Source organism: Geotrypetes seraphini, chromosome 2, assembly GCF_902459505.1.
Source record: "Geotrypetes seraphini chromosome 2, aGeoSer1.1, whole genome shotgun sequence".
Taxonomy (NCBI): Eukaryota; Metazoa; Chordata; class Amphibia; order Gymnophiona; family Dermophiidae; genus Geotrypetes; species Geotrypetes seraphini.
Window position 1 is genome coordinate 513,494,888 of NC_047085.1, and position 14,944 is coordinate 513,509,831.

General features: G+C 43.0%; 1 protein-coding gene and 1 pseudogene across 1 annotated transcript; one reads left to right on the top strand and one right to left on the bottom strand.

Annotated features, from left to right (window-relative positions):
* LOC117355254 overlaps nucleotides 1–14,944 on the bottom strand; it is a 623,529-nt pseudogene that overhangs the window by 311,384 nt on the left and 297,201 nt on the right.
* Nucleotides 7,520–11,319, top strand: LOC117355262 (zinc finger protein 658B-like). The gene has a single exon (XM_033933562.1). It carries the CDS (start codon nucleotides 8,012–8,014, stop codon nucleotides 9,584–9,586), a length of 1,575 nt encoding a protein of 524 aa, XP_033789453.1. The 5' UTR covers nucleotides 7,520–8,011; the 3' UTR covers nucleotides 9,587–11,319.

A 14,944-nucleotide genomic window follows, 5' to 3' on the forward strand; every position in this document is an offset into this window, starting at 1 on the left:
GAAAGGTTAGACGTGAATAACTGCTGGGGGGAGCAGGGAACCAAAAAGGGTGGGAACTACAGACAGGAGTAAAATTTGATTCGAGATCCAATATGTTACTGTTTTTTCATGATTGCAAAGCAAATGTTTAACTCGGAGCTAGCGGACTTTGGCATCTGTGCAGTGTTGCAAAGGAATTAGATTAGGAGCTACTGGATCACAGTGATATTGTAGCACAGTGGTTCCCAAACCTGTCCTGGGGGACCCCCAGCCAGTCAGGTTTTCCAGATATCCCTAATGAATATGCATGAGAGAGATTTGCATACCTGTCACTTCCATTATATGCAAATCTCTCTCATGCATATTCGTTAGGGATATCTGGGAAAACCTGACTGGCTGGAGGTCCCCCAGGACAGGTTTGGGAAGCACTGTTGTAGCAGAATGTCATCCGAATATATACTGAAGGCTTGAATGAGCGTAGCTAAGGGAGTAAGAAAGATATTAAATAGTAAGGGAGCTAAAGTAGACCCTTGTAGGGCTAAGGAGGTGCTTCACCATCTTCATATCCTTTGAATGACTGATGCTGAAGAAATTAAGTAAACCAGTTTAGAACAATATCTGATAGCCCAGTAGAAGATAATTTTTGAAGATGTAAGATAGGTAGGGCTGGTCTCGGTTAGGGCGCTGGTCCTTGACCTAGGGGCCACCGCGGGAGCGGACTGCTGGGCACGATGGACCACTGGTCTGACCTAGCAGCAGAAATTCTTATGTTCTTATGTTATCAGATCCAGGATGAAGGGTGTAGATAGCCTCTGCATGATCAAGGAGTTGTTGATAAACCGGCTTTTCTGTTATTTAAGCTAGAAATGGGATAGTGAAAACTAGGAGCTGTTACTTTCTAGTAGATTTCTCCAGAGCATCTTTCTTACAGATGGGTCGAATTGCTGCAGAATTCCAAGTATCAGGCATGAAGAGACCAATTGAAAAACTCTTGGGAAAGGCCTAAAGATGACACTTTCAGCCAGACAGGAGGAACAGGATCTAATCTTGAAGGGGCAGCTTGAACACTCAAGCAAAGTTCTGGGCATCATCATTGATTCTACACTGTCCTTTAACGACCACCTTAACTCCCTAGTAAAAAAAATGCTTTTTCAATCTTCACATGTTAAGGAAAGTGAGATCCTGTTTCCATCAAAAACACTTTGCTGTCCTCGTTCAATCCATCATTCTTTCCAGACTGGATTACTGTAACTCCATCTACCTAAGCCTAACAAAGAAAAGCCTTCTTAGACTCCAGCGGATTCAGAAAACTGTGGCTAAACTAATCTTTGCAAAAAGCAAATTCGACCACGTCTCCCCGCTTCTGTTTAAACTTCACTGGCTCCCAATAATCCTTAGAGTTCACTACAAATGCGCCTGCCTAACCTTCAAGTCTCTACACGGCATCCTTCCTCCCCTTTTTCCACTATCATGGATCTCCTCGAATCCCAACACCACCAGATCTACTCAAAAATTCAAACTATCCTTCCCCTCTTTAAAAGGCATATCCCATGCAGGAGAATTAGGGACATCCCTCTTCTTCAGGATCACCGAACTCTGGAACAGCTTTACTATCCCGCTTCGGAGTCTAACCTCCCTCCAACTCTTCCGAAAACATTTAAAAACATGGTTTTTCTCTAAAATGTAACGACCTCTCCATCTTCGATACACTAAGTCTCTCTAAACTTCTCTGTACCAAGTTCTTCTACTTTTCTTTGGAGTTCCTTTCTATATCAATTCCTGTAAGCCGTGCCGAGCTCTACTTCTGTGGAGATGATAAGGTATACAAACTTAAGGTTTAGTTTAGTTTAGTTTAGTTTAGAGATAATCTTCTGGAGAGCTTGGAGGGTGGGCATGTTAAATTGTGACCATTGAAAGCAAAATGTATTTGCACACAAAACAACATGGAAATACGGCTGAATTAGGGGAAGGAAGACTTCAATTTAGTCATTTTCTCAGAGGAGTACTTTCCTAAGTCTACAGCTAAGTGAGAACTACCCTTTTGGGAAGAACGAAGAGAGAGGGGGAGACATGATTGAGACCTTTAAGTATATTACGGGACGTATAGAGGTCAAAGATGATATCTTCTGTCTTACAGGGCCCTCGGTTACAAGAGGGCACTCGCTGAAAGTCAGGGGAGGGAAATTTCATGGTGATACCAGGAAGTACTTCTTCACCGAAAGGGTAGTCGATCATTGGAACGAGATACCTCAGCAGGTGATTGAGGCCAACAACGTGTCAGATTTTAAGAGAAAATGGGATATTCACATGGGATCTCTAGGGGAATAAAAGTCAGGGAGTGGGTCATTGGTGTGGGCAGACTTGATGGGCTGAGGCCCTTTTCTGCCGTCAATTTCTATGTTTCTATGTTTCTAACGAGGTTTCTTCATGAGCTTGGATGATAAGAGACAGTTGGAAAGCCATTCCCAGTGTATTCAACGAGTGGAGAGTTGCGGGTCTACTCAGGAGGATACCACAGAAGTGATGGTGGTGCAAATCAGAGAGTTGGAGACCAAATGCTAACAACTCCAAAATAAGCTGGAGGATCAGAAAAACAGGGGTTGGCACAACAACCTAAAAATTGTGGGGGTTCCTGAGAATGTCTCAGACGCAGCCTTGTGGCCTCTTGTGGAGACATGGCTCCCGGAACAATTAGGGCTAGACACGTATCTTACGGTGGAGAGTGTCCACAGGATAGGCCCGAAGAGATAGGGCATGAATCATCCAAGACCGGTCATTGCACAGATACTTAACTTTGCCATTAAAGAAAAATTTCTGGCACTGTACCAGAAATCCCACACCCCGGAGCACGAGGCTTTCCACCCTGTCCCCTCTCCCTGCCCTGTCTATTGTATCTCCTCTGCCACTGGAATCCCTGGTAGTCCAGAGGTGTAGCGGGCAGGAACGAGCTTTCCGCAGTCTTGACCCGCTGCTAACCCAAGGTCGGTCGCTGCCGAGTTCCTTCTTAGCCGCTGAGCGGTCCGAGCAGGAGCGTGCTTTGGTACTATTGCTCAGCGCTGAGCAGCTTCCTGAATGTTATATTTGCTGATCATTCGGTGGTTATGGTCCAGTTACAATGGCAGAGGGAATCAATGGAGCGGGTGTGGAGGCTGAACCCCACTCTGTTTCTTGATGAGGAGTTTAAGAAATACCTGCCACTTATAATGATAATGGGGAGGTTTCTAACATAGTGTATTGGGAGGCTGGTAAGGTCTTCCTCCAGGGCAAAATCATAGCTTATACCATTGGCAAAAGAAAGTGCACTACAGCTACTTTGCTTGAGCTTATTAACATATACCGACGCCTATCTACCATATTGGGACAGGCCTTATAAGTACAAATTCCACTGCTGGGGAAACAAAGCGGGGAAATTACTAGCATCCTTGGTGAAACCTCGGAGACGGGGACTAGGATAAATCAGTTGCGCACCAAGGGGGGGGGGGCTCTCATACGCGGTGAGGACCACCATTCCCCCCTCCTCCTCATCTCCTCCTCATCAGCAGACGAACTAGCAAAATTCTTCAACGAAAAGATCACTACCATAAGAAGCTCCTTTCCACCAGTAGTCTCTTACAACTCTCTGGTTCCCAGCGACTCTAACCCTACCCCAGCTGACAGATCCTGGACTGCCTTTCAGCATATATCCGAATCCCAGATCTCTAAACTCTGCCTCAAACTGAAATCCTGCAAATGTGCTCTGGACCCATTCCCTTCCTGCCTTTACGAGAAAATTCCTGCACAGGCCATCTCATCCCTCACCAGACTTATAACTCCGCTTCACTATCAGGCCTATTTTCCGCAGAAATGGGACATATTGCCTTGATCCCATTACTGAAAAAAGCCGATCTTGACCCTTTCTCACCTTCTAACTATCGTCCTATAGCTAATATCCCTCTCCTGACCAAAATGCTAGAGGCCATTATATCTACCCAACTCTCATCTTACCTAGAGAGATTCTCCATTCTCTTACCCTACCAATATGGCTTCAGACCCAACTTCAGCACCGAATCCCTACTGGCCTCATTAATCTCAAAGGTGCAACAACTACACTCTTGTAATAAGTTTGCTGTCCTATTACAATTCGATCTTTCTGCAGCTTTTGATGTTGTCCATCATGATATTCTAATTTATCAACTTTCCGAGATAGGCATTGACTCCACAGTTTTAGAGTGGTTCTTGAAATTCTTACGATTCCGTTCCTACACTGTTAACACAAATGGCACCACGTCCTCTCCTTGGAAATCGATTTGCAGAGTCCCACAGGGATCACCTCTAGCCCCTATTCTCTTCAACATCTATATGTCTTCCCTGAAACTCTTCCATCTATCTTCCCTTGAAACACTACACATATGCCGATGACATCCTTGTCCTTCTAGAGACAGACTCGAACCTTACCAACCTCTCTGAGAACATAACAGCCTGCATAACGAAACACCAGTCTTGGTCCCTCACAGTACAAATGAAACTGAACGAGTCCAAAACGAAAACTACTCTGGCTCAGCCCAAAATTAGAACAGCTACCCACCCTCATTTCACTGCCTTCTGGCTCCACACTGCAACTTGAGTTCTCAAGCAAAGTTCTAGGCATCATTATCGATTCTTCTCTTTCCTTCAATGACCATCTTAACTCCTTGGTGAAGTCATGCTTTTTTAGCCTCCACATGCTGAGGAAAGTGAGATCCTTATTCCACCAACAACACTTTGCCATCCTAGTACAATCTAACGTCCTCTCCAGACTAGACTACTGTAACTCCATCTATTTAAGTCTAACCAAAAAAAGTATTCAGAACACTGCGGACAGGCTGATCTTTGCAAAAAGCAAATATGATCATGTTTCCCCACTCCTGTCCAAACTTCACTGGCTTCCAGTAATTTCCACTGGAATTTCACTTTAAATGCACCTGCCTAGCTTTTAAGATCCTCCCTCCCCTAATTCCACTAAATTGGAACTCCTTGAGTCCTGATTCCACCATGCTAAAAGGTATCCTCTATGTGGGAAAATTAGGGAAATCTCTCTTCTTCAGAATCACCGAGCTTTGGAATAACTTTACTGCCCCACTACGGAATCTGCGTTTATTCCAACTATTCCGAAAGCATCTAAAAACTAGGCTATTCACGAAAATATAATGCTCTCTTCCCCCTATACTCAGCCTCCAACCCCATTATGCTGTTCCTTCCTTACATTAAGCTCTTGTAAACTGCCGAGCTTCATAATTATGGAGAGGATGCGGTATATAAACTTAAGGTTTGGTTTAGTTTAGTTTGAAGCGTATATTATAGTTCTTCCCAAACCTGGCAGGGACACGGAGCTTGTAGGGTCTAATCGTCCGATTTCATTCTTCAACCAAGACATGAAAATCATCACCGCTATCCTGACATGCAGACTTAGTACAGTTGTCCCCAATCTGATCCATAAGGACCCGGTTGGATTTGCCTCCTCTAATATCATAAGAGCCTTGCATGTATTAACCCTTTCAGGACCAAGGGACATATTTGTCCCATAACTTTAAAATCCTATAAATTTTGATTGGGATAGTCTACAGTTCTAAATTTGATATGTACGGATTCCATATGATACTGCCTTTATGTAAACAAACTGGTTCCGACATTCATTCATTAGCGTCATTGCCAGATTGACGAGAAGATTCACTTGCCACACTGTCCATAAGCCAGAAGTGTGATTTTTTTAAATAAAAATAATGATATTTCACAAAAAAATCAATTTTTTTGGCATCTGCAAGCCCTTTTTACCATAAAAATGTCGTCAAAACCACAAAAATTGGCCTACGATTCTTATGGTCCTGAAAGGGTTAAGGGAGGGACGGAGACGGGCAGGAGATGACATCCTGGCGAGCTTTGATGCCGAGAAGGCTTTTGACAAGGTTATGTGGGACTCTCGTTTTGGGAGCTTCCTAAGTATGGTATAGAGGGCCAGTTTCGGCAGTGGGTCGGCCGCCTCTACAGGAACTCAACGGCTCAAATTTATACCAGTCGGTCGGAGACTTTTCCGCTTCAGCGTGGCATTCGCCAGGGTTGTCCTCTATCTATGCTGCTACTTTCTTCAACTGCGTAGGGACCGGCCCAAGGGGGGAAATTCCTACAGGTGGATGCTGTTTTACTGCACATCCCTGTCTCTCTGAACTCGGTTTCTTTATGGTACAAGGTGAGGAGGAAGAGAGGCAACTACCCTATCTAGCCAAGCTGGCCAAAACTTGGTCAAGAACTTACGGCCACAGACATATTCGCTTTGCATATAACTTCTTTTGCCCTTGCACTGCCCAATTACAAGAAATACAATATGAGATTCTTCATAGGGCCTATTTTAGTAAGAGCAGGGGAGCACAGGCTGGGTTATGGGTAGGGGCAGAATGTGACAAATGTAAGGTGGCTACAGGTACTTTACTACATATGTTGGTTGAATGTGATTACTGAAATGGGGTGCTGGATGCAATAGTTGCTATTTTGGGCCATACAGTACAATGGTCTTATACTATTCTTGTTCTGGGTAATCCCGTGGAATTGGAACACCAAGGTCTAGTTGCTATTGCAATATAAATTTATATCAAGTCGCTTTGCTGTTAGGAAGAGAAGGGTCTTGGGCCACTGGATGGACGAGTCTCCCACTTCGCTGGCGGTCTGGAAAACTGACATGAAGGAAGTGGGGCGATGGGAGCTACAGGGCTCCACGGAAGACTGCAGGGGGATTCAGGGGTGCCTATTGGAAGCTGTGGAGAGAATGTTTATCTATCCTGGCAGTATGATGTTGCCTCTTTATGGGCTCATCAGTATCTGGGGAGATTGGAACCTATGACTGGTGGGGGGGGGGGGGGGGAGATTTCCCCACACAATATGTACAAGACTTGTTGTTCATGGATGTTTATCATTATAGCATACCTTGGTTCTAACCACTTGCACGGTGGGGGAAGGGAGGGCAATAAATTAATAATAGGTGGCTGCTGCTTTGCCTGAGTCTTGGATGAAATTACAATCGCCAATCCCCATTCCCCTTCTAGACTGGTGATTTCGATCAAAGACCGCCCCCAGGAGTTCAACCCAAGGAGCAAGACCCGATTCAATTTTATAATCACTTTTTGGCAAGTAGAGATGACATCTAGAGAATGACACGGTGGCTGTTACCTGTGGCTACCTGCGGGGATCCTGCCGAAATGGTGGCAAAACAATTGTTGACGCAGATACGGTGACAAGGCCATTCACTACCCAGCCAGAACTTTGATTTCTAAAATGACAATTGTACAGAATATTGTTTCATTTTATACTTTAATAAAATAAGTTCAGTATAAAACTATTTGAGGCTTGTGCAGATAGGATCAGATAGTTTGTGGGGACGGGACAGGGCAGAGACGGGGACCAATTTTTCCCCGTATCATTCCTGGGTCACACTCAGGAAAAGTCCATTCAGAGCATTCAAGGGGAGCAGAGCAGCAATCACTAGTAAACGGTCCATCATACAAGCAGCAGTAGCAGCGCTGACCATCCCAGCACGATCCAGGCAGTGGTGGAGTCAGGTCAGACCCTGAAATGATGCTGACGTACATTGGCACTACCCACATAGCTAACCGGGCAAGTAACACCACTTAAATGCCAGTCCTGTGTCGGGTTAGCTATGTGGATACTGCACTGAATATACCAGCTGCAACCACACAACTTCCAGCTATCACCAATGAACCAGTGACCTCGGCTGAATAGTGTCCCTTAACAATTCAACAATTAATACAGCAGGAATGGAACTAATTATAATATCTAAGAATACACAAAATAATCCACATGAAAGAGAAACATTCTATATCTTTATATTATAACACTTTTTTTTAATCATCAAACAGGTTTAAAATGTCTTCAAAGGAGCCCTGAGAATGACAAATGTTTTAGTCACCAATCAAACTTAAGAAAACATGAGAGGATTCATACCGGAAAGAGACTGTATACCTGTCCAGAATATGGGAAATGTTTTAGTCAGCAGTCAATTTTAAAAATGCACAAGAGAATTCATATTGGAGAAAAACCATATTTATGCCCAGAGTGTGGTAAAAGCTTTAATTTTCAGTCAGCTTTAAAAAGACATGAGAGGATTCATACTGGAGAGAAACCATATACATGCTCAGAATGTGGTAAAAGCTTTAATCATCAGTCAACGTTAAAAGCACATGAGAGGATTCATACTGGAGAGAAACCATATACATGCTCAGAATGTGGTAAAAGCTTTAATAATCAGTCAGGGTTAAAATCACACAGATGGATTCATACTGGAGATAAACCATATACCTGTCCAGAATGTGGTAAAAGCTTTAATCATCAGTCAACGTTAAAAACACATGAGAGGATTCATACTGGAGAGAGACCATATACATGCTCAGAATGTGGTAAAAGCTTTAATAATCAGTCAGCGTTAAAAAGACATGAGAGGATTCATACTGGAGAGAAACCATATACATGCTCAGAATGTGGTAAAAGCTTTAATAATCAGTCAGCATTAAAAAAACATGAGAGGATTCATACTGGAGAGAAACCATATACATGCTCAGAATGTGGTAAAAGCTTTAAGCGGCAGTCAGCTTTAAAAACACACAGGTGGATTCATACTGGAGAAAAACCATATACATGCTCAGAATGTGGTAAAAGCTTTAATCGGCAGTCAGCTTTAAAAACACACAGGTGGATTCATACTGGAGAAAAACCATATACATGCTCAGAATGTGGTAAAAGCTTTAATAATCAGTCAGCGTTAAAAACACATGAGAGGATTCATACTGGAGAGAAACCATATACATGCTCAGAATGTGGTAAAAGCTTTAATCGGCAGTCAGTTTTAAAAACACACAGGTGGATTCATACTGGAGAAAAACCATATACATGCTCAGAATGTGGTAAAAGCTTTAATCGGCAGTCAGCTTTAAAAACACACAGGTGGATTCATACTGGAGAAAAACCATATACATGCTCAGAATGTGGTAAAAGCTTTAATCAGCAGTCACAATTAAAAAGACATGAGTTGATTCATACTGGAAAGAAACTATATACATGCTCAGAATGTGGTAAAAACTATAATCAGCAGTCAGCATTAAAAAGACATGAGTTGATTCATACTGGAGAAAAACCATATACATGCTCAGAATGTGGTAAAAACTATAATCAGCAGTCAGATTTAAAAAGACATGAGTTGATTCATACTGGAGAGAAACCATATACATGCTCAGAATGTGGTAAAAGCTTTAATCAGCAATCAGCATTAAAAAGACATGAGTTGATTCATACTGGAGAGAAACCATATACATGCTCAGAATGTGGTAAAAGCTTTAATATTCAGTCAGCGTTAAAAACACATGAGAGGATTCATACTAGAGAGAAACCATACACATGCTCAGAATGTGGTAAAAGCTTTAATCAGCAGTCAAATTTTAAAATCCACAAGAGAATTCATACTGGAGAGAAACCATATATCTGTCCAGAATGTGGTAGAGACTTTACTTGGAAGTCAAATTTAAAAATGCACAAGAGGATTCACACTGGAGAGAAACCATACAGTGGTCAGAATGTGATAAAAACTTAAATGGAAATCACATTTAAAGAGATACAAGAAGATTCATACAAGAGGTACAGAAAGAATGTGTCCAGTAGTGGCGGAAGGAGCAACTATCAAGCAGATATTCCTGAGAGAAAATATTGGCATTTCTTACTGTCTTATATAGCTTTGGTATTTTTGACTTTCAGTGTATGCCTAGACTGTACTTTCTTAGATGTGAAGAGGGGATGAGCCTCATAGAAATAGATTTTAGACAATGCTCACTGTCCACAGCTGAATATTGACTTATTACAACTGAGCAATTAATACAAATTAGAAAACTACCAATTATGTATAAAAACTGTGATTATCTAAGAATACTCAAAATAATCCAGGTGAGAGAAAAATTGTCATCTTTATATTATGATAATACCTTTTATCATCAAAAAGGTTTAAAATTACTTCATGAGAGTGAGAGGCATTTACATGCCCAGAATGTGGCAAACCAACCAAATTTAAAACAGCACAAGAAGATTCATATGTGGAATTAGCTTTAACGAGGTACAAGAGAATACGTACAGAAGAAAAGCCATATATCTGCTCAGAATGTGGTGGAACTTTTAATCACAAGAAGATTCATACTAGAGTAAAACCTTATACTGTTCAAAATGTGGTGAAAGATAAACTAATCACTTAGCTTTAAAAAAGTACAAAAGGATTCATATCTAGAAATGGTGGAAGGAAAGAAAATTATGTTCTTACTTGGTAATTTTCTTTCCTTTAGATGCAGCAGATGAATCCAAAGACTAGTGGGATAGCACACATCTACCAGCAGGTAGAGCTAGAGAACAGGTTTTCAGATGCTCCTTTGCAATTAGTATCGCTCCTTGCCCAAGCATCCGGAACCAGGAAACATCACCAGTAAGAAAAAACTTATTTCCCATAAACAACGTTCAAAAGGACAAAACACCAAATACAACTACCAACCATAACAAGAAACCTGAGCCCCCGTAGAGGCAACCAACCGCAGATATCCAGAAAGGGTAGGGCTCTGAATTCATCTGCTGCATCAAAAGGAAAAAAATTAGCAAGTGTTATGCTCCAGCATATTACTGATAATTTTGTTTACTAATATGTATCCTCAAGTCTGCTGACCTGAACTCCTGACCCCCAAAGAAAAGTAATACCAGATGGTCTCTACAATAACCTTGCTTATTTGAGATCCTGACCTCTTTGACTTCCTTGATCACAAACGGACAGCTGGGAACTCTTGACCTCTTTTGACCTGGGTGTTGTCAAAACAAATAACAAAAGACCACCAGCTGCCTTACTAAGAGGCCAGTAACATCAAAAGAACTGAGATCTGCTATCTTGACCTCTTTTGATCTGGGTGTTGTCAAAACAGATAACAAAAGACCACCAGCTGCCTTACTAAGAGGCCAGTAACATCAAAAGAACTGAGATCTGCTATCTTGACCTCTTTGACCTGAATATTGTCCAAACAACTTCAAAGGGACCGACCTGGGGTGTGCCTGAATCAAAGGACGCTGTTACTGCAGGATCAGCTGTTTAACTCAGCAGCTTATAAGGACGGAATTCTGCTCCTAGAATCCAGAATCCATGACGTGTGGCCACGTCTCACGGGACAGTCCTTTGGTCTACCCATCTATCTATTGCAGGGGTTCCCAATAGTGAGGATGGTCGTTATATGGGGTCAAGGTGATGATATTTTATATTTAATTCTTATATGTGTATAATAAAGTGTTATTGTTTATGCATTATATTGTCTGTGTGCTTTTCTGAGTGTCACTGATCATCCCACTTGTCAGAAATTAGTGGCGGAACAAATTGGTACCAGAAGTGGGGTTGATCTAATGACGTCAGGAAAGCTAACTAGGCAACAAGGGGTTGAGGAGCAGGCTCCCAATCCCTCCATTCCAAATGGGAATGAAATTATGGAAAAATTAATGGCCACTGAGTGGTCTGTAGAAGCAGGATTGTGTGAATCCTGTGCTTTTGGAAGTGGGGATCCACATGAATTGTGTGCCTCCTTACAAAAGGTGAAAAACTCAAAAGGAGAAGAGCAAGAAGTAATTTCTAACATAGTAACATAGTAACATAGTAACATAGTAACATAGTAGATGACGGCAGATAAAGACCCGAATGGTCCATCCAGTCTGCCCAACCTGATTCAATTTAAAAATTTTTTTTTTTTTCTTCTTAGCTTTTTCTGGGCGAGAATCCAAAGCTTTACCCGGTACTGTGCTTGGGTTCCAACTGCCGAAATCTCTGTTAAGACTTACTCCAGCCCATCTACACCCTCCCAGCCATTGAAGCCCTCCCCTGCCCATCCTCCTCCAAATGGCCATACACAGACACAGACCGTACAAGTCTGCCCAGTAACTGGCCTAGTTCAATCTTTAATATTATTTTCTGATTCTAAATCTTCTGTGTTCATCCCACGCTTCTTTGAACTCAGTCACAGTTTTACTCTCCACCACCTCTCTCGGGAGCGCATTCCAGGCATCCACCACCCTCTCCGTAAAGTAGAATTTCCTAACATTGCCCCTGAATCTACCACCCCTCAACCTCAAATTATGTCCTCTGGTTTTACCATTTTCCTTTCTCTGGAAAAGATTTTGTTCTACGTTAATACCCTTTAAGTATTTGAACGTCTGAATCATATCTCCCCTGTCTCTCCTTTCCTCTAGGGTATACATATTCAGGGCTTCCAGTCTCTCCTCATATGTCTTCTGGTGCAAGCCTCCTATCATTTTCGTCGCCCTCCTCTGGACCGCCTCAAGTCTTCTTACGTCTTTCGCCAGATACGGTCTCCAAAACTGAACACAATACTCCAAGTGGGGCCTCACCAATGACCTGTACAGGGGCATCAACACCTTCTTTCTTCTACTGACTACGCCTCTCTTTATACAGCCCAGAATCCTTCTGGCAGCAGCCACTGCCTTGTCACACTGTTTTTTCGCCTTTAGATCTTCGGACACTATCACCCCAAGGTCCCTCTCCCCGTCCGTGCATATCAGCTTCTCTCCTCCCAGCATATACGGTTCCTTCCTATTATTAATCCCCAAATGCATTACTCTGCATTTCTTTGCATTGAATTTTAGTTGCCAGGCATTAGACCATTCCTCTAACTTCTAGACAAGGAAGGATTATTTTGTCAGACTGGAGGAATTTGCATGAAGCTAAACAGGAATTACAATTGAAATTAGAAGAGCTGGAAAAGAAAAGGAATAAACAACAGCATGCCATTACAATGCTACAATGTCAGAATAAGTTGTTAATGGATAAGGTAGAAACCTATCAAAATGTAATAGAACAGTCAGCTATGCAATATGCACGATATAAATACAAGAAACGCAGGTGGAAAGTGAGTTACAGAAAAGTTAAAATCTGAATTTATCATCTGCCGAATGATTGGAATCCAAACAAATGGGATGGGAATATTTGGGATTCAAATTCTAATAACAGTGAGGAGGATATATGTGTTAAAGGAGAACAGGCAGAAAGTTTAGAAGTAGAGCCTGTGAGGAGACAAAGATTACAGGGAAATCTGCAAACAGGAGAAAATCTAGTTAGGGAGGATGTTACTCCACATGAAATCATGGATATGATGGCACGCTTTACACAGCAGCCTGGGGAACCACTAATACAATGGGTAGTTCGGGTGCAGGAGCTGGGCGCAGCAGGGATTATGTTAGATGCCACAGATGCCCCTAAATTTGTTCAAATTAGTCAAGAAGTAGCAATGCAACATGCGTTGCGGGAGGATCCTTATCCTGCAAAAAATGCCCAATGGTCTTTATTAGAGAAAATTAGTAGGGGTGTCACGAGGCGATATCCACTTGAATCTGATTGGCCCTCAAATGATAAGATTTGGTATACATTAAAAGATGCTCAAATGAGAATTAAGGAGGAGTCTATGAAGGCAGCCTTAGTAATAGGTCACGCTGACACATATATGTCATTACCTTTTACTGAGTCCATGAGAAATAAAATGATTAAGTATGCTGCACCAGCATACAAACAGGTAAAGATAACTTTGTTGATCAATCAAATAGACAGGACTATTTTGGAAGCCTTAGAAGCGGTCCGACAGTTAGGAGATCGGGGGGACTGGGGACCTCAAAATACTTTTGATAAAAAGAGAACAGGACAATCCAATTCAAACAGGGCTAAGCGGGTGTCTCGGAGGAATATGTTTTTGGCATTAATAAAAGATGGTGTAAAGAGGGAAGAAATAGATGGAAAAAATACAAGGACATTATGGGGAATGTACAAAAGTAGAGGACTGGGAAAGAAATCTATGCCTCAAGCACAAGTGAACAAAGGAGAACCAGTGTTCCCGCTAAGCTGCGCTGGGGTGCGCTGGCGCACAAAATATTACCTCGCAGCGCACAAGTTTCTCGTCACAGCGCACACAGTGTAGAGCACAGTTCTTCAACCGCCGGTCCGCAAACAAAATCTTGCCGGTCCGCGAAGGATTCGGTCCCCGCCGCAACGAAAGGCCGGCGTCAGCTGACTTGCAACTTCCTGTTGCAGTCGCTGTGCCGGGACTCCTGCCTTCGCCGGGACTCCTGCCTTCCACCGCGTTTGCCTCCTGCCTTGTCTCCGCACCTCCAGACCAGCAGCGGCAGCTGTGTATGCTTTTAACTTCGGCACAGAGCTGCCCCTAATCAATAGTTTAGCGCGGTTTCATAAGGCAGCCTCGGGGCCTTTGCTAGGCCGGCCCACATCGCATCATCGAAGCGGGCCGGCTATCAAAGGCCCCGAGGCTGCCTCATGAAACCGCGCTAAACTATTGATTAGGGGCAGCTCTGTGCCGAAGTTAAAAGCATACAGAGCTGCCGCTGCTGGTCTGAACTCTTGGGCCGCTGAAGGAGGGCAAAAAGCAGCTGTCCTGGAGGTTTCCCTTCCTCTCGCCTTTACAGGTTCCTTTTTTCCACCTTTTTTTTTTTCCTTCAAATGGCAACGGGCCCCAGCATCGACATCAATCAAGTAAGTTCCACTGTCAATCAAGCGGTTCTGCTCGGCCAAAGCTTCCCCTGTGACATGAGCCACCCTCAGGGGAAAGAAAGTGACCCACAAAGGTGAGGGGAAGGGGGGCAGATGATGGAAGTTGGGGGGGGGGGAGAGAGAGAGAGAGAGAGAAGGGGCAGATGATGGAATGGAGGAGATGAGAGAGAGAGAGAAGGGGACAGATGATGGAAGTGAGAAGAAGGGAGAGAGAGCAGAAGGCAGATGGATGTCAGTTGAGAAGGGAGAGCAGATGCTGAATGGAAGTGGGGAAAGAACACATACTGGATGGAAGGAGGAGATAAATAAAGGGGGAAGAAAATAGTAAGATAATGGAGGGGTGAGGGAAAGGGGTGACAAGCTGTGTGTAGA

What these genes read in the sequence shown, in the direction of transcription:
- LOC117355262 (XM_033933562.1), top strand. Translation starts at nt 8,012, where the DNA reads ATGCACAAGAGAATTCATATTGGAGAAAAACCATATTTATGCCCAGAG.